Below are 25,194 nucleotides of genomic sequence, written 5' to 3'. Positions count from 1 at the left end.
CGGAGCTCATACAGTTTATTTTCCAGTGATTGCAAGGTCACCAGTATGACGGATTATCCCCTTTTCAGACTAATTTCACCAAGTCAGTCTCTCATGGAAAGAGTACCAATACAATTGCTCAGAGAAAGGGATTTTATTTAAAAATATTTTTTTTCAAAGGTAGGTGTCAAAATTGACACCCTTAAACATTCTCATTAAAAAAGTAGTCCAAAGTTGAGTATTTGTTCCCATATTCCTTGCATGCAATGACAACATCAAGTTTGTGACTTGACAAACTTGTTGGATGCATTTGCAGGTTATTTCTGAGTTTTTCCCCCCATATAAATCAATGGTAAATAATGTTATCATTTTGGAGTACCTTTTACCAATAACAGGGGAGGTTAGCATGTCTTGGGTATGATCTTTGACGCTCTAACTTGCTCATGCATTATTATTCATGGTTAATTCAGGATTATCCAAAATCATGGTCGCATGCACATTAATGTAGAAGTGTTTAGAAACATTCTTATTTACAATAAAAGTGACTCCAAAATGACCCTACAGTATTTACCATTCATTTACAGTGGGGCAAAAAAAGTATTTAGTCAGCCACCAATTGTGCAAGTTCTCCCACTTAAAAAGATGAGAGAGGCCTGTAATTTTCATCATAGGTACACTTCAACTATGACAGACTCCAATGTACTTCCACAACATGGGTCATTTCTGTACCTCCACACTAGGTGTACAGTATATGACGCATCCTTCATTTTAATCAAGTTGTCATGTTTTCATTTTACCTTAAGTTGTTGCAATGTCAATTGGCATGTTTCACTGTTCTCTTGGTACTGTTTTCAGTGTTACACTGGCATGTTTGAAGGTAGCAGTAGTTTGGCTGGCATGTGTTATGGCTGGCTATTAGTGCTCTGTGTTGTTTCTCCCCGTGCCACGCTGGGCAGCAGAGACAATGCCCTGGCGCTGGCACAGTTGGCCTGAATTAGCAACATTACCCAGGATTTACCTGGTGATCCTGGACCTGTGCCAGACTGCCTCTATCACGGGTTTGTGTGTGATGCTAAAATCCAGGATTTCTCTCCCACCTGCTAACCTCCATCTTAATCTCTTTTCAATACCAGCTGAAGACCTACAAATATCATGAACCTGTATCTTCCATGGGGGACCTTCCCATCTCCCCTGAGGAGGAATGGAGACACTGAATCCGTTTCTCTCTTGTTTGTCAGGGGTTATTACTGGCCTGGGTTCAGAAGATCTGGGTGAAAATACTGCTGATATGAAAGTTCTGTGAACAGAGTAATAATTAACATCCGACAACTCCCTCTCTCTGGAGGCCTTTACCCCGGGGAACTTACGGGAGGCCCTGAATGTTCTCCGTTTCTCTCTCGCTCGCTTGCTGTGTGTTCAGAAGATCTTCAGTAAGACATCTTATTACATTAAAGCATTCATTCTACAGAGTCTTCTCAGGTCACCAGTGCTGTTTGATGAGAAATACATAATAAGCATCCTAGATTCATAATGTGGAGAAAACCTCACCTTGAATTACCGGACAGTCCGTAATGAAGAACTTTTAGAATATTCCACTCTCACCACTAGGTGTCAGATTTACCCTGCTTTTAGAAGCACATAATTTGAGTTATTAATTAAATAGAAAAAATCCTCCTCCCATGCAGTTTCTAATCTACACTCAGAGGGTCTATATTAAATGATGCCCTATTGAACAACCACCTCAGCTCAACCATGACATAAACTAAAATGGTACAACATAACAGCCACTATCCTGCATACCTCAGTTTGTGATGTGATATTAATGTTCTCAATTGGTGTTATTGATTAATGGTGTGAGGCCCAATTATGTGACCAGTTAATCAGTAAGACATGTGGTGTCCCTTTTTAAACGTTAAACTCAGTCAGCTGGTATATAATACGACTGGTTCTTCATTTTCCTCATGAAGAGTCTCTTCTTTGGGAGTGACTTTAGGTGACACACTTCATCAAAGGAACATTAAGCTAAGGGACAAACCAAGGTGAGATCTACTATAAGATATATGTAGTGATATAAAATCTACTTTATAAGATCTATGTAGTGATGTAAAATCTACTTTAAAAGATCTGTGTAGTGATGTGAGACCTACTTTATAAGATCTATGTAGCGATGTGAGATCTAWTTTATAAGATCTATGTAGCGATGTGAGATCTAATTTATAAGATCTAGATCTACTTTATAAGGTCTATGTAGTGATGTGAGATCTACTTTTTATAAGGATCTATGTAGTGATGTGAGATCTACTTTATAAGATCTATGTAGCAATGTGAGATCTAATTTATAAATCTGGATCTACTTTATAAGGTCTATGTAGTGATGTGAGATCTACTTTATAAGGTCTATGTAGTGATGTGAGATCTACTTTATAAGGTCTATGTAGTGATGTGATGGTATAATTTTATGATAAGCCCAAAGGTAAGTCTACAAACTAAGGATAATGATCATCACATTACTTTACCATGTATGCAACCCCAGTGTTTCGAAGCTGTTCAACCTTTATACAAAAGACATTACATGAGTTGCATAAATGATTCAATTTTGAATGACAAATGTAAATGCATAACTCCATTCCAATGAATACATATTGCTTTGTCTTTGGAGAGCTCCCATCCATCATGATGCTTGCTTAATTATATCCTATTAATAATTGATTCAAGGGATTTGCTGTGCTTCAAGAAACCCTCACAATATTTCGCATTTTGTAGAGGTACACCGTGTAGATAGAATTAGAAGGCAATCGCACATACTCACACGCACTTACACACGTGCACACACGCGCACGCATATACACACCCATATTCCTAGCACAAAATGACTACATCAAGCTTGTGACTTTGCAAACTTGTTGGATGCATTTGCAGTTTGTTTTGGTTGTGTTTCAGAAGATTCTTTGCCGAATAGAAATGAATGATAAATAATGTATTGTCATTTTGGAGTAACTTTTAACGTAAATAACAATATCATATGTTTTGAAACACTTCTACAATAATGTGCATGCCAAGACATGCTAATCTCTCACCATTACCAATAACAGGGGAGGATAGCAATAATTCTCATCTTGGAGAGGTACATCATGTAGGTAGAATTAGAAGGCACACACGGACACACACACCCGCAGACGCGCAAACACGCGCACACGATCACAGACGCACACACTSACACTCACATAAAGGAATTCAGAGTTGCACTCACTTCWTTCTGTAGATTTATATATTAGCCTGCTGTAACTCTGTTGGTGCCTGGATTCCTCACACACTCAGAAAACAGCTCAACCAGCAAGATGGAACAGAACATCTGAGTGCTACCGTCACTCTAAAATAATTACTCAACTCAGTCACAGAAAAGGTTCTAGGCTTTTAAGAACACATTAGAGGTAACAACTCTGCAGGTGTCCCCGATCTGAAAACCTCTAAGCGACAGTTTAGACATGAAAAAAGCTTTCCCCTACAGAGAGAACAAGACAACTTTGAAGGAAGGGAGTCTGATTTCCGTAGAAAGTGTCGGCCGGCAGTCTGACGACCGTAAGCACAGGAAATTTAGAGGGGAAACTTAGGAAAGAGATGTTTCTGAGGAGTGATGTTTCTAAGAACAGAGATGTTTCTGAGGACAGTTGATGTTTCTAAGGAGAGTGATGTTCTTGAGAGGAGTGATGTTTCTGAGGACAGAGGTGTTATCTTCATCTAACAAGGCCTTTACTGGTAGGGATGATGTCTACAAGACAAGTTTATCTGAGTACTGCCAGAGAGCAGAGGACTGTTGACCCTTTACATCAAGGCTGCTGTCAGTTAATACAATGTAGCCTGCCTTTGTTCACATTTAATTGGCTGCTATCGCACCTTCTCTTTAGCTAGCTGGTGAAAGGATGAACACAGTGAAAGCAGAGAGGGTTACGAAGGTAAGGGCAGTGTTTGTCCCTGTTCCATGTCTATCTGATATGTAGGTATTGGCAGTCTAATGTCTCAACCTTGGAATTAAAGCTAGTGTTGACTTTTTTCATCTTATAGCTCGTGACTAGAATTGGCATATTCACAATAAATGAAGGACTTACAGAGGTTTTGGCCTTTTTGTTTCTTTATTAAAACCTCTCTGGACCACCATCCCGGATCCGGGATAACTGTCATCAGAAACGCTGACTAGCATAGCCTAGCCTAGCGCCACAGGGATATAATATAAATAATTTCATGAAATCACAAGTCCAATACACAAATGAAAGATAAACATCTTGTGAATCCAGTCAACATGTCCGATTTTTAAAATGTTTTACAGCGAAAACACAACATATATTTATGTTAGCTCACCAACATATCCCAAAAAACACAGCCATTTTTTCACAGCAAAGATAGCTTTCACAAAACCCACAAATAGAGATAAATTTATCACTAACCTTTGAACAACTTCATCAGATGACAGTCATATGACATCATGTTATACAATACATTTATGTTTTTTTTCGATTATGTGCATATTTATAGCCACAAATCGTGGTTTTACATTGGCGCCATGTTCAGAATGCTCAAAAATAGCCAGAATAATTACAGTGAGCACGTGAAATACAGAAATACTCATCATAAACTTTGATGAAAATACATGTTGTAACATATAATTAAAGATACACTGTTCTTAACAGCCCTGTGTTTTTAAAAAATCACTTTAGTAAAAAGCACAGCATGCAATAATCTGAGACAGCGCTCAGCATTCTCCTCCATGTTGGAGTCAACAGAAATACAAAATTACATCATAAATATTCCCTTACCTTTAATGATCTTTCATCAGAATGCAGTGCCAGGAATCCTAGTTCCATCAATAAATCAACATTTTTTTTTGTTTTATAATGTCCATTACTTCTGTCGAATTAGCAACTTTGGCTAGCATGTGTAGTTCACGTGTCCATAGAACTTTACGCTAATGAACGAAAACTTCAAAAAGTGATATTACAAATCAAATAAACTGGTCAAACTCAGTTGAGAATCAATCTTCAGGATGTTTTTCTCATATATATCCAATAACGTCCCAGACGGAGCATTTCTTCATGTCTATCTAACGCATTGCAGACAAGGACATGACATTCCCAATGTGCGTGACCAAGAACTGGCAATATGCCTGACCTGTCACTCCAAAGGCTCTCATTCGGTCCCACATCAGGCTAGACGCTTCATTCCACGTTCTACTGCCTGTTGACATCTAGTGGAAGGCGTATGAAGTGAATACAGATCCATAAATATAAGGCAMTTGAATAGGTGATGCCTTTCACAGTGACCCATTTCAGAATTTTCACTTCCTGTTTTGAAGTTTGCCTGCCATATGAGTTCTGTTTTACTCACAGATATAATTCAAACAGTTTTARAAACTTCAGAGTGTTTTCTATCCAATAGTAATAATACTATGCATATCATATGATCTAGGACAGAGTACGAGGCCGTTTAATTTGGGCACCAAKTCATCCAAAAGTGAAAATGTCGCCCCCTAGTCTTAAGAAGTTTTAAACTGCTCCCATCTTGAGTTCGAATTGAATGTATGGCAAATAGCGCCCATGTCAATTATTTTTGCCGTGCTACCCTTGCCTACAAAAGAGGACCACAATGGCTATAGACAGTTGTTGGTATACAGTACCAGTCAAAAGTTTAGACATACCTACTCATTCCAGGGGTTTCTTAATTTTTACTATTTTCTACATTGTAGAATAGCAGTRAAGACATCAAAACTATAAAATGTCACATATGGAATCATGTAATAACCAAAAAACTGTTAAATAAATCAAAATGTATTTTAAATGTTAGATTCTCCAAAGTAGCCACCCTTTGCCTTGGTGACAGCTTTGCACACTCTTAGCATTCTTTCAACCAGCTTCATGAGGTAGTCACCTGGCATGCAGGTGTGCCTTGTTAAAAGTTAAGTTGTGGGATTTATTTCCTTCTTAATGTGTTTGAGCCAATCAGTTGTGTTGTGACAAGGTAGGGGTTGTATACAGGAGATAGCCYGATTTGGCAAAAGACCAAGTCCATATTATGGCAAGAACAGCTCAAATAAGCAAAGAGAAAYGACAGTCCATCATTACTTTAAGACTCGAAAGGACTTGAAAGGACTACCCAGAGTTACCTTTGAGGCAGAGGATATGTTCATGAGAGTTACATGCCTCAGAAATTGCAGCACAAATAAATGCTTCACCGAGTTCAAGTAACAGACACATCTCAACCTCAACTGTTCAGAGGAGACTGTGTGAATCAGGCCTCCATGGTCGAATTGCTGCAAAGAAACCACTATTAAAGGACACAAATAATAAGAAGAGACTTGCTTGGGCCAAGAAACACGAGCAACGGACATGAGACTGGTGGAAATATGTCTTTGGTGTGATGAGTCAAAATGTGAGATTTTTGGTTCCAACCGCCGTGTCTTTATGATATGCAGAGTAGGTGAACGGATATCTCTGCATGTGTGGTTCCAACCGTGAAGCATGGAGGAAGAGGTGTGATGGTGTGGGGGTGCTTTGCTGGTGACACTGCCAGTGATTTATTTAGAATTCAAGGCACACTTAACCAACATGGCTACCACAGCATTCTGCAGCGATATGCCATCCCATCTGGTTTGCGCTTAGTGGGACTATCATTTGTTTTTCAACAGGACAATGACTCAATACACCTCCAGGCTGTGTAAAGGCTATTTGACCAAGAAGGAGAGTGATGGGGTGCTGCAACAGATGTCCTGGCCTTCACAATCACCCAATCTCAACCCAATTGAGATGATTTGAGATGAGTTTGACCACAGAGTGAAGGAAAAGCAGCCAACAAGTGCTCAGCATATGTGGAAACTCCTTCAAGACTGTTGGTAAAGCCTTCCAGGTGAAGCTGGTTGAGAGAATGCCAAGAGTGTGCAAAGCTGTCATCAATGCAAAGGGTTGCTACTTTGAAGAATCTCAACTATAAAATATATTTTGATTTGTTTAACACTTTTTTGGTTACTACATGATTCCATATGTGTTTTTTCATATGTCTTCACTATTGTTCAACAATGTATAAAATAGTAAAAATAAAGAAAAACCCTTGAATGAGTAGGTGTGTCCAAACTTTTGACTGGTACTGTGTATTTTTGTTGCTGGGTGTTTCATTTTCATTTATTTCAAATGGTCAAATATAATATAATACTRTTTCTCTACAGCCCTATACAGTGAAGTCATCATGTCCTCTCGTCTAATCACAATAATTTCATCCAGCGTGGAACCTATGATCAACTACAACGGTAAATTCCAAGAGTGATATTTTATCATATCAAAAAGTGTGCCCAGAGAATTCAAGGCACTTTGTCAATAAATACAACTCTGACTTTATCTTCAACCTCAAATTCAGAATTAATTGTTTGAATTCAGTGAAATATAAACTGTGGTTTTAGGGGGACGGACCCATGGCACTCCCGCTTCCCTGCGTCCCAAACATCTCCTGGAGGAGGACAGGGAGTCGGGCCTTGGGTCCACTCTGGACCTCATCAGCAGCTTGGAGGGGTACAGCCAGGAGGATGAACCAACCTCACCCACCTCCTCCCCCAAACAAAGGGAAGGGAACAGTCCCCCCAAAGAGCAAGGTACAGCACTCTGAAGTTTCAGACACATTTTACYCCTGCATGCAATTATACTATATTTACATCAACACTCCTACAAGAGGAGATACTGTGTAGTGAATGTGGAGGAGAGTCATTGTGATAACCTATTAGTAAGTCATTTTTTATTTTATTTTGTTAGGATCCCAAKTGGCCCACACCAAAGCTGACAGCTAGTCTTCCTGGGGTCCAACACAGTGAATAATACATTACAGACAAAAATACTTTACAATTTACATGCATTTAAAACATGAAAGGAAAATGTTCCTTTTTTTACAAACACATTTATGTCAATGTTATGTTATAGAAGGGTCAAGACACCTTTTTTGTGATTTCACATGTTTTTGAGAAACTTATCCCAAACAGCAAATCACTTCCTCATCCTCCTTGTGCATTATGGGGGCCCCGGCAAAACATGAACAAAGGCTCCAAAAACACACAAATTTGTCCTTTTAGAAACGGCCAAGCTCTCAGTGAAGTGATCATCCGAATTTTATCCGCAATGTTTTATTACATTTTCTACGACTCAAGCCGTTTCCCCTTTCCAGCTGTTCCATTCTCTGTGTTGCCTGCTGCTACAGGTAACTGCCAAAATTGTCATGAATACTCAGGGAGAAAAAGGTGTAGATTCACGCACTGAGCGTGGCAGGTGTTAATTTCGCCTTCGCAGAAGGCAGGAGTCGTGGTCACAGGCAGGCAATGGTCATACACAGGTAGGCAAACAGGCAGGTGAATCAAAACTAGGTTCTCACAAACGATCTAGGAAAAGGCTTAGTAGAGTCAAGATGAAAAATACCTCACAAAGGCACAAACAGAATGAACTGAACTAAATCTGGAGCTGATGAGACCAGGTGAGTAACTAACACAGGTGAAATCAATGAACAAAAAGTTCAGAACACAAGTTTGACTAAGAAAATAAATACAGAACCTTACAAAAATAAAATAAACACCAACATAAGGTGTCTTAATAGGGCGTTGGCCACCATGACCTGCCAGAACAGCTTCAATGTGCCTTGGCATAGGTTTTTTCTCTCCTCAATTGTCTAGTGTTGGTGATCACGTGCCCACTGGAGCCGCTTCTGCTTGTTTTCAGCTGATAGGAGTGGAACCCGGTGTGGTCGTCTGCTGCAATAGCCCATCCGTGACAAGTTGTGCGTTCCGAGATGCCATTCTGCACACCACTGTTGTACTGCGCTGTTATTTGTMTGTTTGTGGCCTGCCTGTTAGCTTGCACGATTCTTGCCATTCTCCTTCAACCTCTGAAAAGCCCAGCAGGGCAGCTGTTTCTGAGATACTCGATCTGGCGTGTCTGGCACCAACGATTATACCATGCTCAAAGTCGTTTAGGTCACTCGTTTGGCCATTCTAACGTTMAATCGAACAGTAACTGAATGCCTCGATGCCTGTCTGCCTGCTTTATATAGCAAGCCACGGCTACGTGACTCACTGTCTTTACGAGCAATCCATTTTCGTGATAAACTGGCCACTGAGTGTATATAATGTGTATATATCTAAAACTACAACTAAAGTCACAAATGTACACAATTAATAAATAAAGAAACAATACAACTAAATATTAATAATGTGTGGATGTGTGTAGAGTGTGTGTTAAGAGTGTGTGTGTGCATCTATCTCTTATACGTACAGTACATGTCAGTACATACACACAAAAATTAGGTCACAATGGGGAGAGAAGTTGCTTATTTTGTCATTACGTTGTTGCCTTGTCTTGTCAAAGCGATACTGTTTCTAAACTAGGACAAATGTTCGTTTGTTCTTCAGGAAGAAACATTGTAATAATGCATTTGTTCTTTCCATCTTTTTCTTTCTTGTTCTTTCGTTCTCTGGTTGTTTCTCTTGTTTTGATCAGCAGCCACCGCAGAACCTGACATGGAGCTCAGTCCCAACAGAGTCAGAGAATTCTTCATCAACTGCTCCAAGATCCCTCTACTCCTCCTCCTCCTCTTCTTCTTCGTCTGTTCATTAGACACACTAAGTTCAGCGTTCCAGCTGGCTGGGGGTGAGTAGATTACACTCAACTGTCCCTCTGAGATTAATTTGGTAATGAGGGATTTTCTGTCTCACTATAATTAGGATGTTTTGCACTCTGTCCTGTCCTCTCTGGATGTGCTTTGTCAGATTAACTGACTCGTGCATTTTGATGACTATGATGAGAAAACCTGTGAAAACCTGTTGAAACCTGTTGAGTCGATGACAATTACTATTGTATAACTAGACAKAACTAAACTGATACTATTGGTACAAACTGATTCATGATATGGTACTGTAAACTGTGTGTTTACKCTAACTCTGAACTAGGTGGAAACCCTGTTTATTGTCCTGATGTAGGAGATGTGTTAAGAGCTGTACATCCTGTATGTGTGTGACTGAAGGTAAGGTAGCGGGGGACATCTTCAAAGACAATGCGGTGCTGTCTAACCCAGTAGCAGGGCTGGTGGTGGGGATACTGGTCACTGTATTGGTCCAGAGCTCCTCCACATCCACCTCCATCATCGTCAGCCTCGTCTCCTCAGGATGTGAGTACTTGGAGAGAGAGATTCTGTGTTTGTGTGTGTGTTCGTGCAGGCGTGTGTGTGTGTGTGTGCGTGCCGTCTTGTGGGTTTGTGCATACATGTTTTTGGGCTTGTGTTGATCTGCATGAGGGTGAAAACATGGCTTGTAAATCTGAACTGAGTGAATAGGATTAAAGGGACCAGTGAAAACAAGATGCTTATGAATTTGAAACAAAGTGGTGGAGCTCTCTCATCATTGTCAGTGCTTAGTTATGTATAACAGTCTCTTGGGGTGGGCTGTCTGCTGCTAATAGGGGTTATCCACAGAGACCTCTCATTCACTGTGTGTATGTGACCAGTGGCTATGGTACATCAGTATGCCAGGACTGTCTCTGTCTAAGCAGCCAATCTCAGAGAGGACACCAGGGGATTTATGGGCAATTACAACCGCTCAGCTTCCCTGTGCCTCCTGTCTGTCTGTGAGCTGTATGTATGTGTGAATGCGCAAAGGGTCATCATCTGCATAATAGGCCCCAGCAATAATAAAGCCAGTTCTTCAGTTAAAAACTGAGATGCCTCCACTCACCTGCAAATTACCTTCAGTTTTTCCTCCATTAAAAGCATTTTGAAATAGGAAGGGTCAGGTTTGATAATATTTAATCCCGAGCATTACCATAATCATGGCACTATGCAGTCTGAGAAGAAGCCAAAGTCATTACATAAATATGGGAGGTTGTGTAACTGTCTGTCTGTCTGCTCTTGTCTGTCCTGGTTTGTCTGTCTGTCTTGTCCTGTCGTGTCTTGTGCCCTGTCTGATACCTGTGCTGCTGTCTGTCTGTCTCGTCTGTCTGTTCTGTCTGTCTGGGTCTGTCTGTGCTGTCCCTGTCTGTCTGTCTGTCTGAATGTCTGTCTGTCTGTGCTGTCTGTCTTGTCTGTCTGGTCTGTCTGTCTGCTTTCTCTGCTGTCTGCGTGCCTGAGAGGTTCCGGTCTTGCCTTTTCTATCATCATGCGGGCACCAAATGGGGAATCGGTCCTACCCAACACCATCGTAGACCGTGTCATGACTGCAGGAGGGGTGTAGAGAACATGACTTGCACACGCATACAAGGGTGGGGTGGGAGGGGGGTGACGTGGAAGCAGAGGAAGATCGGACATCGAGGAGAGTGCGAGAGGAGAAAGAGGGGAGGGAGCATCGTGCGCGATATCCTCTCATATCAGGAGTGGAGTGGGCTCTGGAGAGGGAGCAGTGGTAGAAGAAACGAGAGCACGGCGTCGCGAAGAGGGAGGATCGTGCTGCGTTCGTAATGTGTGACTCGTGAGTAGCGTCTCGTCGCTGTTCCAATAGCGACTATCAGTCCGTGCCTCACTGCCTGATCAGCACGGTGTAGTTGATGGTAGCGTGACATGTCGTCGCATGTAGGTAGGAGGACGACGCGCTGTGCGTGTCGCCGAGGATCGGCGTGAATGGGCGTCTGGTGATAGGCCGAAGCAATGGAGCTGCCCGGCGCAGTGGCGAGTCGGGCGGTGATTAGTGGAGTAGGAGACATGGGAGTCGTTCGTCACATCGTAGGAGAGGATCAGGTTGTGTGACTGCGCGAGGCTCAGACTTCATACTTGGGGCGTGATATGATTCGATGGTGGTTTCCGGCTGTCGTATGGCACGATGCGAGGTGATAGTGCGATCCTCTGAGGAACGTCTGTATGCCCTTTCGACTAATCGTGGCCCTCTTACTCGCTGCATTGCGCATCGATATCCGTGGTCATGGCGTTCCGTTACCGAGCGCGTAGCCCGGAGAGGAGAGGCAGGATATAGAGACGAGAAGAGAGGAGAGGCAGCTGGAGAAAGGGAGGGGGAGAGGAGAGGCAGAAAGGAGGAGCGATGGGAAAGGAGATGGCGCCGATGTGAGATGCTGCGTGAAGCCAGGCATACCCTTCGGAGGGCGTACCTCTAATCTGCTTCCCGAGAGCGCGAGTGGACTCGTCCCTTTGTAACAATCTGTCACGCTGCTCTCTTCGTCCTCGTCCATGTTGGAGCTGTCATCAGCTTAACCAGGTCCCGTTGTCGTCGTTCGTTGCAGCACGATCCATTCTATCACCATACAGTGCTCTTGCAACAGTCGCGGCAATGAATCTCTGCCAAGCACGGTTGGACCCCATAGTCCACGCTCATACCTTATAAGGCGACTCCAGCACTACGGAGATTGTATTACTTTTGCCCATGTCATCACAAGGACTTTTGCTCAGGTTAAAGGTAAAACATTTATTGTCAATTTAAGATGAATGGACCTTTTCACTAAACTAACTTAATCACATAACTCAGTCACATAACTCCAGTGCACTCGTATATGACGAAACAAGTATTGCGTAAGGGCATATTTATTAAAAGTAATCAGTACCAAGTACCTAACACTGCAAAGGTAAGTTATTGGAGGAGATCAACACACAAATTTAGCCAACCCAACAACTGGGTTCTGTCTCTGTGTTTAGGGCGTTTGCTGGGTGTCCACCATACTGGACTCTGTCTTTCAACTGGCTGGTCTTGTGCTGGTCTACTGCCCGGGTCATGGACCGGTCTGTACACGCGGCTGCTGACCTACGGCCGCCTCCCTTCGGCGCGACTGGTGTGTCCCAGCTGCCTCTAGCACATGCCGTATCGACCTGGGAGTAGCGACCGCCCCCGGGAGCTACTTGACGAGTTCACGTCGCACCCGGTAATCGCCCAGTCATCTCGCACTATCTCTTCACAGGTCATTTACCAGTCACTTCTAACTTGATCAACCAAGTATTAATCAGATCATAAACTCAATCATTTAAATGCGAGCATTTAACCGTGTCATGAAACTTATCATCACAGGTATTACAAACCCGTTGCATGCCGGGAATACCCCCCCGACATCGAAAAACAGGCTGACTAGCCAGTAGCCTTCGGCCTAAAGGCCACAGGATATTATTATAATAAATGTTCATTGAAATCACAAGTGCCAAGAACCAAAGAAAATACACATCATTGAATCCAGCCATCATTTCTGATTTCTTAAATCGTTTACAGGGAAGACACCAATATGTATTCTATTAGCTAACCACCATAGCAAAAGACACAACTTTTTTTTCCCCACCATTTCTTTCCTGCATAGGTAGCTATCACAAATTTGACCAAATAAAGAAATAAATAGTCACTAACCAAGAAACAACTTCATCAGATGACAGTCTGATAACTATTTATTGTTTGCATAGTGTTTGTGTTTGAAAAGTGCATATTTCGGTAGTCAATATGTTTACATTGCAGCCACCTCAACAACTCTCACCAAACAACTAGAATCATTATCCTTTTGTCACTACAGAGGGTGCTGTTTCAACATTCGACATTTAGCGTTCCACCAAATTAAATGACTCCGTACTCATTCTTGCTCGTACAATATGCATTTATTTATTTACTATTGGTAGAAAACAATCTCTAGTTTCTAAACCGTTGAATTGATGTCTGTGGGTGAACACGAACTCGTTCTGCAGCAAAATCATGACAGGAACTGGCGAAGGTCTGGAAAACGAGGCTCTGTTCTCAGATCATTTAAAACTCGTATGTATCCTTGGGTCGAATGAAACTGCCCGCCTTGCCTGGATGCAAGAAGCCAGTGGAGCATGGAATGGAGTGTCTACGGTAGATCTCAGAGCTTATAAGCTCCAAGGTGACGACCAGGGACCTCTCTTTTGTCGTTGCATGACGCGAAGCAAGACCTCAGGATGAAGTTTGGAACGCTCAGTTATCGCCTTAGATGTATCCGTCTGTAATTTAAATTGCGAATTACTAGGTATGTTTCACTCGACATCACCCGACTTGTGGACATACGAATTTATTTTCAAACCGGTAGTATATCGTTCTATCGCGCGTATATTGCTGGATTTTCCTCGCGTGAACTTTCTCCTACTCGCGTTTTGCCTTTTTGAGGATTCGTGGTGTTGCATGTGCTGTGCTTCCATCCATGGCCGCTATTGTTAGCATGCGTAATTTCCTGACTGTGAAGATGGGACGATTACTTACCCAAGCACGATTCTTTTGGACAAGACAACCTTGCCAAGATTTCTGGATTGGCAAGGCTTCGTCCAAAGTACACGACGCTTCACTTGCTATGATGTTATTTCCGTACTTTTATGGTGGGGGAAAACATGTAATACGCATTTGCTCCCGCCATTATCTTCGGACATACCTAGTGTTCCTCCGGCCTTGTATATACGCCAGCAACTGTATTCATTTCGTCTCCTTTAGTAATCGTTACATTAACAATATAAATCGCTAAATCAGACGGTTCTCGCAGTCTTAATAACTAATGCGCATCGTTCGTCATGCCTTGCTGCTCCAATCGCGTTATTTTTTGGTCGGAAGTGTACGATTCCTAGTTTATTGACTTAGTATAACGCCGTGCCTTTCCTCAGATTTGGCGCGCGGCCGATGCCATATGACCGGCTGTTGCACTACGCTACAGATCCGAGCGATTGCGATAACGGCAACGATTTGTGCTGCGAATATGCACACATTTTGCGAACAAACCTTATGTTGGTGTAATCATGATGTTCACCGCCGCTTTGCCGGAACTGTCAAGTCCTCTTGATCGAACGAACTCATCCCAAAGGTTTCTGTACGTGCTCTCACAGCCCATTATTCAGTATTTCTTTTGCTGGTATTGTTCACGACTCCGCGTAACCTTGTGCTGCTGGATAGTTAACTTGCTTGGCTGTTTCCGGCCTGCTATCTTTGGGTCGTCACACAGCATAAATCATAATGCCTGTATGATTGTGTTTCATGCGCCTGGTGTAAACGCCCAAGCACGATTATGACGAGAATCCGTATCGACGCGAACTCTTCGCGTGCGTGTTGGTCTGGCGATGCACAGCAGCATTTGGTCTGTCATCATTTCTGCTGGGGTGACTGCTGTGCCTATTTCTTTAGCAAATGTTTTGTAGGACTGCCAGATAGTGTAATCTTCGACCGTCTGGGTCCTCTGTAATTATTCGCGGCTGCTTCACCGACGCTTGGATTTTAGATGCAGCTTGTCAATGATAGAACTGTGATGTTATACCTGAAATATGCACATTTTTTCAAAAACATATTGCTATACAATAAATATCGTTATCAGACTGTCATCTTATGAGTCTTTCTCTTGGTTAGTGGCCTATAATTATCCTTTATTTGGTCGAAATTGTGATAGCTGCCCTTGCAGGAAAAAAATGTTGGGAAAAAAAAGTTGTGTCGTTCTTGCTATCGTGGTTAGCTTAATAGACTTTACATATTGTGTCTTCCCTGTAAAACATTTTAAAAATCAGAAATGATGGTCTGGATTCACAAGATCTGTTCTTTCATCTGGTCGTCTTTGACTTGTGATTTAATGATATTTAGATTGCGTATTTACTTGTGACGCTATGCTAGGCTATGCTAGTCAGCTTTTTTTACTGACGGGGTGCTCCTGGATCCGGGATGAGTAGCAAGTAGAAGTAACTAGAGAGCAACGTGAATTACCTAATACATTTATGAAAAATAACAGCGTACAGCAAATGAAGACAAAGATCTTGTGAATCAGCCAATATTTCAGATTCTTTAAGTGTTTACAGCGGAAACACAATTTAGCATTATATTAGCTTACTACAATAGCCAACCACACCGCAGCTTGATTCAAAGCCAACAATAGCGATAACAAAATAAACCAGCAAAATATATTTAATTTTTCACTAACCTTCTCAAACTTCTTCAGATGACAGTCTTTACATTATATTACACAATACATATATTGTTTGTTCGAAAATGTGCATATTTAGCGGCACAAATCGTGTGATACATGAGAATAGTAGCCAAGCTGCCAACAAAATGTCGGGAGAAATCTTGGGAGGCACCTAATCTAATCAATACTAATCATAAAACTTGACAAAAAAATACAGTTGGACAGCAAATGAAGATACATTAGTTTTAATGCGAACCGCTGTGTTAGATTTTTAAAATTAACGTTACTACGACAATACGCGTGCGTTACAGCGAGACCGTGCCGAAATTAATGGCGGAATTATTGTTTAACATTTTTCAACATAATACGAATTAACAGCATAAAGATCTCTTACTATTTGTTGAGCTTCCATCAGAATCTTGGGCAAGTTGTCCTTTGTCCATAATAATCGTTGCTCGGCTGTAGAATGTCGTCTTCAACCGTGTAATTAGCAGCAAACATTAGCTATGTGGCCCAGACATGCCCAACACTTCAAACGCAGCACAAAGAAAATTCCGAAAATCGCAATATACTCATATAACTGATATAACTCCTGGTTAAAATAACTACGTTATGATGTTTTCTAACACCTATATCGAATAAAATCAGAGCCGGATATATCTAACGCCGATAACGTGAGCTTTTCAGAATGCCATCCTGAGGTCTGCTTTGCACCATGACGAACGTTGAAGGTGCACCCTCGTTCCAAGACCATTTATACGGCCTCAGATCTACCTAGCAACACCATTCAAATCCTCACTGCTTACTGACATCTAGGGGATCGTATGCAGTGCATGTCGACCAATAGAATAATTGCAAATTTATTAATTAACTGACCCTGGAACAGAGTGCCTGATTTCAGATTTCTCACTTCCTGACAGGAAGTTTGCTCCAACTTGAGTTCTGTTTTACTCACAGATATAATTCAAACGGTTTTAGAAACTAGAGAGTGTTTTCTATCCAATAGTAATAATAAWATGCATATTGTACGAGCAAGAATTGAGTATGAGGCAGTTTAATTTGGGAACGTTTATTTACAAAGTGAAAACAGCGCCCCCATATTGACAATAAGTTAATCAGTCATTAAACTCATCATACAGGTATTAATCAGTCATTAAACTTATCATACAGGTATTAACCAGTCATTAAACTTATCATACAGGTATTAATCAGTCATTAAACTTATCATACAGGTATTAATCAGTCATTAAACTCATAATACAATATAAAAAAAACTGTCAATATAACACCTAATGAATACCTGTCATAAACATGTTGGCTGTGCTCCCTGCTTATGCCATCAAACCCTTGCAACTTATCCAGAATGTTGCTGCCGGGCTGGTGTTCAACCTTCCCAAGTTCTCCCATGTCACCCCGCTCCTCCGCACACTCCAATGGCTTTCACTCAAAGCTCGGATCCACTACAAAAATATACTTACCATGACTGTGATATATGTTTGTCCCACCCAACTATCTGAAGATGAATGCACTAACTGTAAGTAGCTCTGGAGAAGAGAGTCTGCTAAATGACTAAAATAAAATAAAAGTATTCAACCACTCTGTCTTGTCTCCATCAGTTGGATAGGCAGGTGATCACCGGCATCGCCATGGGAGATGAGAGGATGAGGAACAGGAGCCTAGTGAAGAAGTGGTGCCACACCGGGCTAGTTACGGTACAGACCCTCAACACCATCACTGTCTCAACACTGTCATCGTTGTCATCACTGTCACCCACAGATCCTCTGCCTCACCACGTCACGGTCTCAACACTGTCACGGCCAACACCGTCATCATCATCATGACTGTCACCACCGTCACTCTTGAGCCTGTCACCCCCACCAGCTGTTAAGGCTTTGGTGCGATAAGCTCTGTCGCTGATGAGACTTTCACTGTCACTATCACAGTGATTTATGAATATACTGTCTGTGAATGATAAGACATAAGGCATACTGTTTGCTATGTTTATCTTCTCTCTACCTTGCACTCTCTCTGCTATCTATCTCATATGCTTCTAAACTCTCTCCCCTTCTCTTTCCCATCAGTCCTCTCTTCAGTCCTCTATGAATATCAGCATCACTGGTTCTGACAACTGTAGCTCCGCCCATCTCTGCTTGCAGGAAGGTGACATCACCTGGACCACTCAGAATCTCTCCTCCGAGTTTAACATCCAGAAATGTAAATCCAACATAAATGACATACATTAAACTTACATACCACTGTGTTATGTACTATTTTTGACATCACACTTATTTTAATTATTATTTATTTAGAGGTTATTAGATTATTTTTTAGATTTGGGTTATTTATAGTTCATTTTCATTGTTTTAGTAGAATAAGAACTTTATACAGATGTAGAATCTCAATTTCAGCTAGTTTCCTACAGCAGGACAAGAATCCTGCAGCAACAAGAAATGTGAATTATTATGTGGATTATATTTAATGGATATTTTTTGTAGCGCATTTTCTGTTAGGGCAAATCAAATCTGACATGTTTAAAATGGAAATTACAAACTTTAGAAGCATTTTAAAACCTTGAATACACTACAAGTTTGCATTTCCTGCTGTGCAGGAACATTTTCAACAAAAAAGACTGCTCAAATTATGATCCTACATCTGTATAGAGAAAATAATACATGCCATTTAGCAGACACTTATCTCCAAAGAGACTCACAGTCATGCGTGCATACATTTTTTACATATGGGTGGTCCCAGGAGTCGAACCCACTATCCTAGCATTGCAAACGCCATGCTCTACCAACTGAACTGCAGACGAGCACATTATTGTGAATTATTTGTCTGGTGCTCCTGGTTTCCTCCAGGTAGGCATCTGTTTGCTGATGCCGATCTGTCAGACCTGACGGTGGGGCTGATCCTCCTGGCCGGCTCCCTGGCCCTGCTCTGCACCTGCCTGGTGCTCCTGGTCAAGCTGCTCAACTCCCTCCTCCAAGGTCAAGTGGCAAAGGTCATCCAAAAGGTCATCAACACAGGTGGGCGCCGGTCAGAGATAGATTGCAAGATTTTTTACATACAATATATGAGAATGCCAAGACAGACAGACCTAATCAGGGTCGTCACTAGTTACCACACCAACAAAGTCTTAATTATGTCTAAACCCTGCCTATTTCTGAAATCCACTAGCAAGATTTTCAGACAGACAGGTAGACAGACAGACCTAATCAGGATCTTGCTCTAACCATTTCAATGTAGACTTGCCGTATCCGTTTGGCTGGCTGGCGGGCTACCTGGCCATGTTTGTGGGAGCAGGGATGACCTTTGTAGTGCAGAGCAGCTCTGTGTTCACCTCTGCCCTGACACCACTTATAGGTGAGTGACTTCTGGCTAGGGGAACATCTACCTACCCCATTCTGACTTCTGGCTAGGGGAACATCTACCTACCCCATTCTGACTTCTGGCTAGGGGAACATCTACCTACCCCATTCTGACTTCTGGCTAGGGGAACATCTACCTACCCCATTCTGACTTCTGGCTAGGGGAACATCTACCTACCCCATTCTTGCATGAATAACAATTAAAACAACATTTGTAGGTTTTCTGTAATGATTGAAATTATAGACAGAATAATCATAGATAAAGGCCATTTATCAATTTGGTTTATTCAAATCAGTTGTTCAGGGGGGAGAAGAAAAGGTCAATAGTTTGAACAAGACTAACAGATTCACTTGGGTTATGAAATCTATTCTCAGAAAAAACATTGATGTATACCTGAAATACGTAGCCTACAAACACAATCTATGAACTCACACAGAGACATACATTMTAGTTTTATCTCATTGCTGACATGCTGGTCCAGACTAAAACCCCTGTGGTTTGTGAGATAGCATGTTAATATACCGTAGAAAGACAGCAGGCAGTTAAACAAGTACAATCAGATAAACATTGACCCACTTCACATCACATAGTTTGATGAAGCCAGAGTTAAACTTCCTCATGCATCTTCATTTGATATATGGTTTGAATATTTACAAAAACATGAACAATGGATTAATAGGTATTTTTTGGGTTATCATCAGGTAAACCAGTTATGCTAATCCCATTAAGGTACAGCATAAATCACGTTTCTTAAATCAAAGGGAATATTCCATTAGCTGATATAACAATAAATGGGTGTAAATCTTCAGTGGATCAGTGACCAGGAAGTCACACTGGAATCATACTGTTCTCTGGCTGGATGTTTCTGGAGTTGAATGCGTAGAGGAATGGATCCAAGCAGCTGTAGGTCAGAGATCCAACAATTCTCCAATTGGATTCCCAGAACCCTCTCATAGCCTTATCCCCCACAAAGATGGCTGCCACTCCCAGCGCATTCAAATCAAATCAAATTTTATTTGTCACATACACATGATTAGCAGATGTTAATGCGAGTGTAGCGAAATGCTTGTGCTTCTAGTTCCGACAATGCAGTAATAACCAACGAGTAATCTAACCTAACAATTCCACAACTACTACCTTATACACACAAGTGTAAAGGGATAAAGAATACTTACATAAAACTATATTGAATGTGATCGCTACAGACGAGCATAGGCAAGGATGCAGTAAGATCCGTATCGCAGTACCCAGTAATACATATGAGATGATAATGAGGCGTATATTAAACATAAAAAGTGCATAGTTTAAAGTGGCTACTGATACAGTATTACATAAAGATCGCAAGATGCACGTAGAGATATGCCGAACCAGTATATACATATACATATAATTAAGTGCATTGTTTAAAGTGCGCTAGTGAACATTTTGATCAATTTCCAATCAATTCCATTATTTAAGTGAGTCTGCGATGAGTCAGTATGTTCGCAGCACCCACCTCGCATCTAGTGGTGGCTGCTTTAACAGTCTGCCATGGCCTTGAGATAGAAGCTGTTTGTCAGTCTCTCGGTCCCTCTGCATTTATTGCCACCTGTACTGACCTCGCTTCCTGCGATAAGCGGCGCAATGAAAACAGCAGTGCTCGCCGGCGGTCGTTGTTGTCCTTGATATCTTTATAGCCTCGTTGGACATCGGGTCGTGTAGGGTTCCTGGAGGCAGTAGTTTGCCCCAGTGATGCATTTGCTGCAGACCTCACTACCCGCTGGAGAGCCTTACGTTGTCGCGGCAGCCAGTTGCCGCTACCACCGGTAAAATACAGCCCGACAGGATGCTCTCGACTTGTCCATCTGTAAAGTTGTTGTGAGTGCCTTTTGGACAAGCCGAATTTCTTCAGCCTCCTGACGGTTAAAGGCGCTGCTGCGACTTCTTCACAACCGCTGTCTGTGTGCGGTGACCAATCAGTTTGTCTGTTATGTGTACGCCGAGAATCTTAAAACCTTACTACCTTCCCACTTACTGGTCCCGTCATGGGATAGGGGTGCCTCCCTCTCGCTTGTTCCTGAAGTCCACCAATCATCTCCTATGTTTTGTTGACGTTGAGTGTGAGCGTTATTTTTCCTCGACACCACACTCCCGACGGCCCTCACCTCCTTCCTCCCCTGTAGGCCTCTCCGTCCTTTGTTCGTAATCAACCTACCACTGTAGTTGTCGTCCGCCAAACTTGCATGATTGAGTGGAGACGTGCCTTGGCCACGCAAAGCCGGGGGTGAACAGGACTTACAGGAGAGGCTCAGTACGCCACCCTTGTGGCCCCATGTTTTGAGGATCAGCCGGGTGGAAGATGTTGTTTTCCAACCCTCACCACCTGGGGCGCCCGTCAGGGAAGTCCAGTACCAGCTTGCAGCAGAGGCGGGTCGCAGACCCAGGGTCTAAACGAGCTTGATGACGCAGTTGGAGGGTACTATTGCTGCTTAAATCTGCAGCTGTAGTCGATGAACAGCATTCTCACATAGGTATTCCTCTTGTCCAGATGGGTTAGGGCAGTGTGCAGTGTGGTTGCGATTGAGTCGTCTGTAGATCTATTGGGGCGGTAAGCAAATTGGAGTGGGTCTAGGGTGTCAGGTAGGGTGGAGGTGATATGGTCCTTGACTAGTCTCTCAAAGCACTTCATGATGACGGAAGTGAGTGCTACGGGGCGGTAGTCGTTTAGCTCAGTTACCTTAGCTTTCTTTGGAACAGGAACAATGGTGGCCCTCTTGAAGCATGTAGGAACAGCAGACTGGGATAAGGATTGATTGAATATGTCCGTAAACACACCAGCCAGCTGGTCTGCGCATGCTCTGAGGATGCGGCTGGGGATGCCATCTGGGCCTGCAGCTTTGCGAGGGTTAACACGTTTAAATGTTTTACTCACGTCGGCTGCAGTGAAGGAGAGTCCGCAGGTTTTGGTAGCGGGCCGTGTCAGTGGCACTGTAATGTCCTCAAAGCGAGCAAAGAAGTTATTTAGTCTGTCTGGGAGCAAGAMATCCTGGTCCGCAACGGGGCTGGTTTTCTTTTTGTAATCCATTGACTGTAGACCTTGCCACATACCTCTTGTGTCTGAGCCGTTGAATTGCAAATCTACTTTGTCTCTATACTGACGCTTAGCTTGTTTGAATGCCTTGCGGAGGGAATAGCTACACTGTTTTTATTCGGTCATGTTTCCGGTCACCTTGCCCTGGTTAAAAGCAGTGGTTCGCACTTTCAGTTTCGCGTGAATGCTGCCATCAATCCACGGTTTCTGGTTTGGGAATGTTTTAATAGTTGTTGTGGGTACGACATCGCCAATGCACTTTCTAATGAACTCGCTCACCGAATCAGCGTATTCGTCAATGTTGTTGTTGGACGCAATGCGGAACATATCCCAATCCACGTGATCGAAGCAGTCTTGAAGCGTGGAATCAGATTAGTCGGACCAGCGTTGAACAGACCTGAGCGCGGGAGCTTCTTGTTTTATGACATGGTGAGGAGTGCATGGAATGATGAAGGTCACAATGATGCTGGTCACTAACCTAGTCATCCTGCGGCTCCTGAAGAAGGCTGTTTGGTTCACCTTTCTGTGGAGGTGGATATAGGCGGTGGCCACGAGAAGGGAACAACAAATCCCAGGACAGTATTGAGGAGTATACCGGCCATTTCCTGAGTGTCTGATGTGAAAACATACTGACACTGTACCTGTCCACTCTCATCTGGCTTCAAATCTCATAACATCACCCCAGAAGACATATTCACAACCCCTGTTACTCCCCAAAGGACAGCCAGCAGACCTGTCTTCCCTGCCCCTGATTCTGCCAGTCTGACCCAGCTGTGGGGGCAGAGAAACAGGAGGTAGCATTAAATGCTCAGTAGTGTCACAGTCAGCAGGCTGGCTCAGAAACTACAGAAGAATAGCATGGAAATGTGATCCTCTGTAGCTCAGAAAYTAGAGCATGGAGCTTGCAATGCCAGAATAGTGGGTTTGATTCCCGGGACCACCCGTACGCAAGCATGACTATGTTGCTTAGAAAAAAAGTCTGCTAAATGGCATATATTCTATATGAACATACAAAGAGACAGGGTTTCATCCAGATAAACCATAGGTCGTGGACCCATACAAGCAGCGTGATGAGGCAAAGTAGATCAGATACAGTCAGCATCTGGCTCAAACTGGCTTTATCTTGGTTTTGGCGAAGGACAACCAATCACTGGGATGTTCTCGGGAATGCTGATTAGGCAGCAGAGAGACATGACCGCGCTAGGCTGTCATATAAAGTACTGTTCTCATCTGACAGGAGGTACAGTACTCTGAAAAGCTGTTTTTCTGTCCAGTGGATTTGCTATCCAAATATAGTCTTAGTGAGTTGGTAGTTATGGAAAGGCCCTGGTTAGATGTTGTGTGTCAGTGGGACTTTGCATGGGCCCTCTGAATATCCTGAACTCTTTATGTGAAACCACAAATGATGATGTCTTTATCTTAATTTACCTGTAGAATGTTGGATAACCAAGCAACCAATGAACTATCAGAGTTGTTCCTGCTCTAACACATGGAAAGTCAAATCAACCCCTCATATCGATTTCATATCTGATCTCTGGAGAATTTTAGGAAATGGAAATGGAAATGTTTTGGGGAAATGTTCTTTCAATTATAATGCAAACAATGTACTGGTATACATTATCACAACATCACAGAAGGTTGGTGGCACCTTAATTGTGGAGGGCGGGCTTGTGGTAATGGCTGKAGCGGAATAGGTGGAATGGTATCAAATACATCAAACACACGCTTTCTATCTATTTAATGCCTTTCCATTTGCTCCGTTTCAGCCATTATTATGAGCCGTCCTCCGCTCAGCGGCCTCCACTGTCCAATATATCATATTTCTATTTGCATCTAAGACTCAGTTTCGGATTATTCCTCATGTTGACGGTGTGCAGGTCTCTCTCTCTCTCTTCTTATATTTCAATTACCTTCAAATACATTGTTAAATAAGTATTTAGCCAAAGTTTGTTTGAAAATACAAGTGTAGTTGAATATTGGAATGTATTTGCAAATACATTTGGAAAGTATTGGTATTTAAACCTACTTCTAATTTAAGTAGTTGTAGTGGGCTGTGTATTAGAAAATACTTAAATACACAGAAAATAAGTATATCAAATACAAATACTTAAATAATCGTACATTCGTATTTTACACTGTTGAAATAACTAATGAGTGTCTGGAAATTCTACAAGATTGTGGCTTTCAGATGACTGGTGACTACTGGTCAGTGGTGGAAAAAGTACCCAACTGTCAGACTTGAGTAAAAGTAAAGATATCTTAGTAGAAAATGACACAAGTAAAAGTGAAAGTCACACAGTAAAATACTACTTGAGTAAAAGTCTAAAAGTATTTGGTTTGAAATATACTTAAGTAACAAAAGTAAATGTAATTGTCACGACTTCCGCCAAAGTCAGAGAGTGGCAGTGGTTTGGAGAGGGGAGGGGGGGGCAATGCAAATAGTCTGGGTAGTCATTTGACTAGCAACATTTGAAATAATGTTTTTTACATTGGATATAAGTAGAGACTCAGAGCTAGAAAATGTTATTTCATACACTATAGTTGAGGAACAATGGTAAAGTAATTCTGCTTTGAAAGTTGATCAACTCGGTCTCCGGCTCAAACTGGAAAGATCGTGGTTTTAACGATGGTTGAACATCACTGCGATGTTCCCTGGAACTCCGATTAGGAAACAGAGAGACATGGCCACGCTAGAGGCTAGATGTCCACAGTTCCAGGAGAAGGCTGAAGGACTGAGGAAGGAAGCAGAGAGACAAGGCCACGCTAGAGGCTAGATGTCCACAGTTCCAGGAGAATGCTGAAGGACTGAGGAAGGAAGCAGAGAGACAGGACCACGCTAGAGGCTAGATGTCCACAGTTCCAGGAGAAGGCTGAAGGACTGAGGAAGGAAGCAGAGAGACAGGACCA

The 25,194-nt window shown here is 42.4% G+C and overlaps 1 protein-coding gene across 1 annotated transcript in view; it reads left to right on the top strand.

Annotated features, from left to right (window-relative positions):
* Positions 1–1,931: 1,931 nt before the first annotated feature.
* Positions 1,932–25,194, top strand: part of LOC111967117 (sodium-dependent phosphate transport protein 2A-like) — a 32,689-nt gene continuing 9,426 nt past the window's right edge. Inside the window, exons 1-10 of the mRNA XM_023992004.3 lie at positions 1,932–2,018; positions 7,190–7,270; positions 7,421–7,609; positions 9,495–9,644; positions 10,018–10,224; positions 16,968–16,987; positions 17,465–17,560; positions 17,930–18,062; positions 18,707–18,874; positions 19,095–19,211. Of these exons, the coding sequence (XP_023847772.1) occupies positions 7,210–7,270; positions 7,421–7,609; positions 9,495–9,644; positions 10,018–10,224; positions 16,968–16,987; positions 17,465–17,560; positions 17,930–18,062; positions 18,707–18,874; positions 19,095–19,211 (1,141 nt within the window). The 5' untranslated portion in view covers positions 1,932–2,018; positions 7,190–7,209. The remainder of the gene's footprint in view (positions 2,019–7,189; positions 7,271–7,420; positions 7,610–9,494; positions 9,645–10,017; positions 10,225–16,967; positions 16,988–17,464; positions 17,561–17,929; positions 18,063–18,706; positions 18,875–19,094; positions 19,212–25,194) is intronic.

This window comes from Salvelinus sp. IW2-2015, linkage group LG8, assembly GCF_002910315.2.
Source record: "Salvelinus sp. IW2-2015 linkage group LG8, ASM291031v2, whole genome shotgun sequence".
Classification (NCBI taxonomy): Eukaryota; Metazoa; Chordata; class Actinopteri; order Salmoniformes; family Salmonidae; genus Salvelinus; species Salvelinus sp. IW2-2015.
This window is presented reverse-complemented; position numbering and strand designations above follow the sequence as displayed.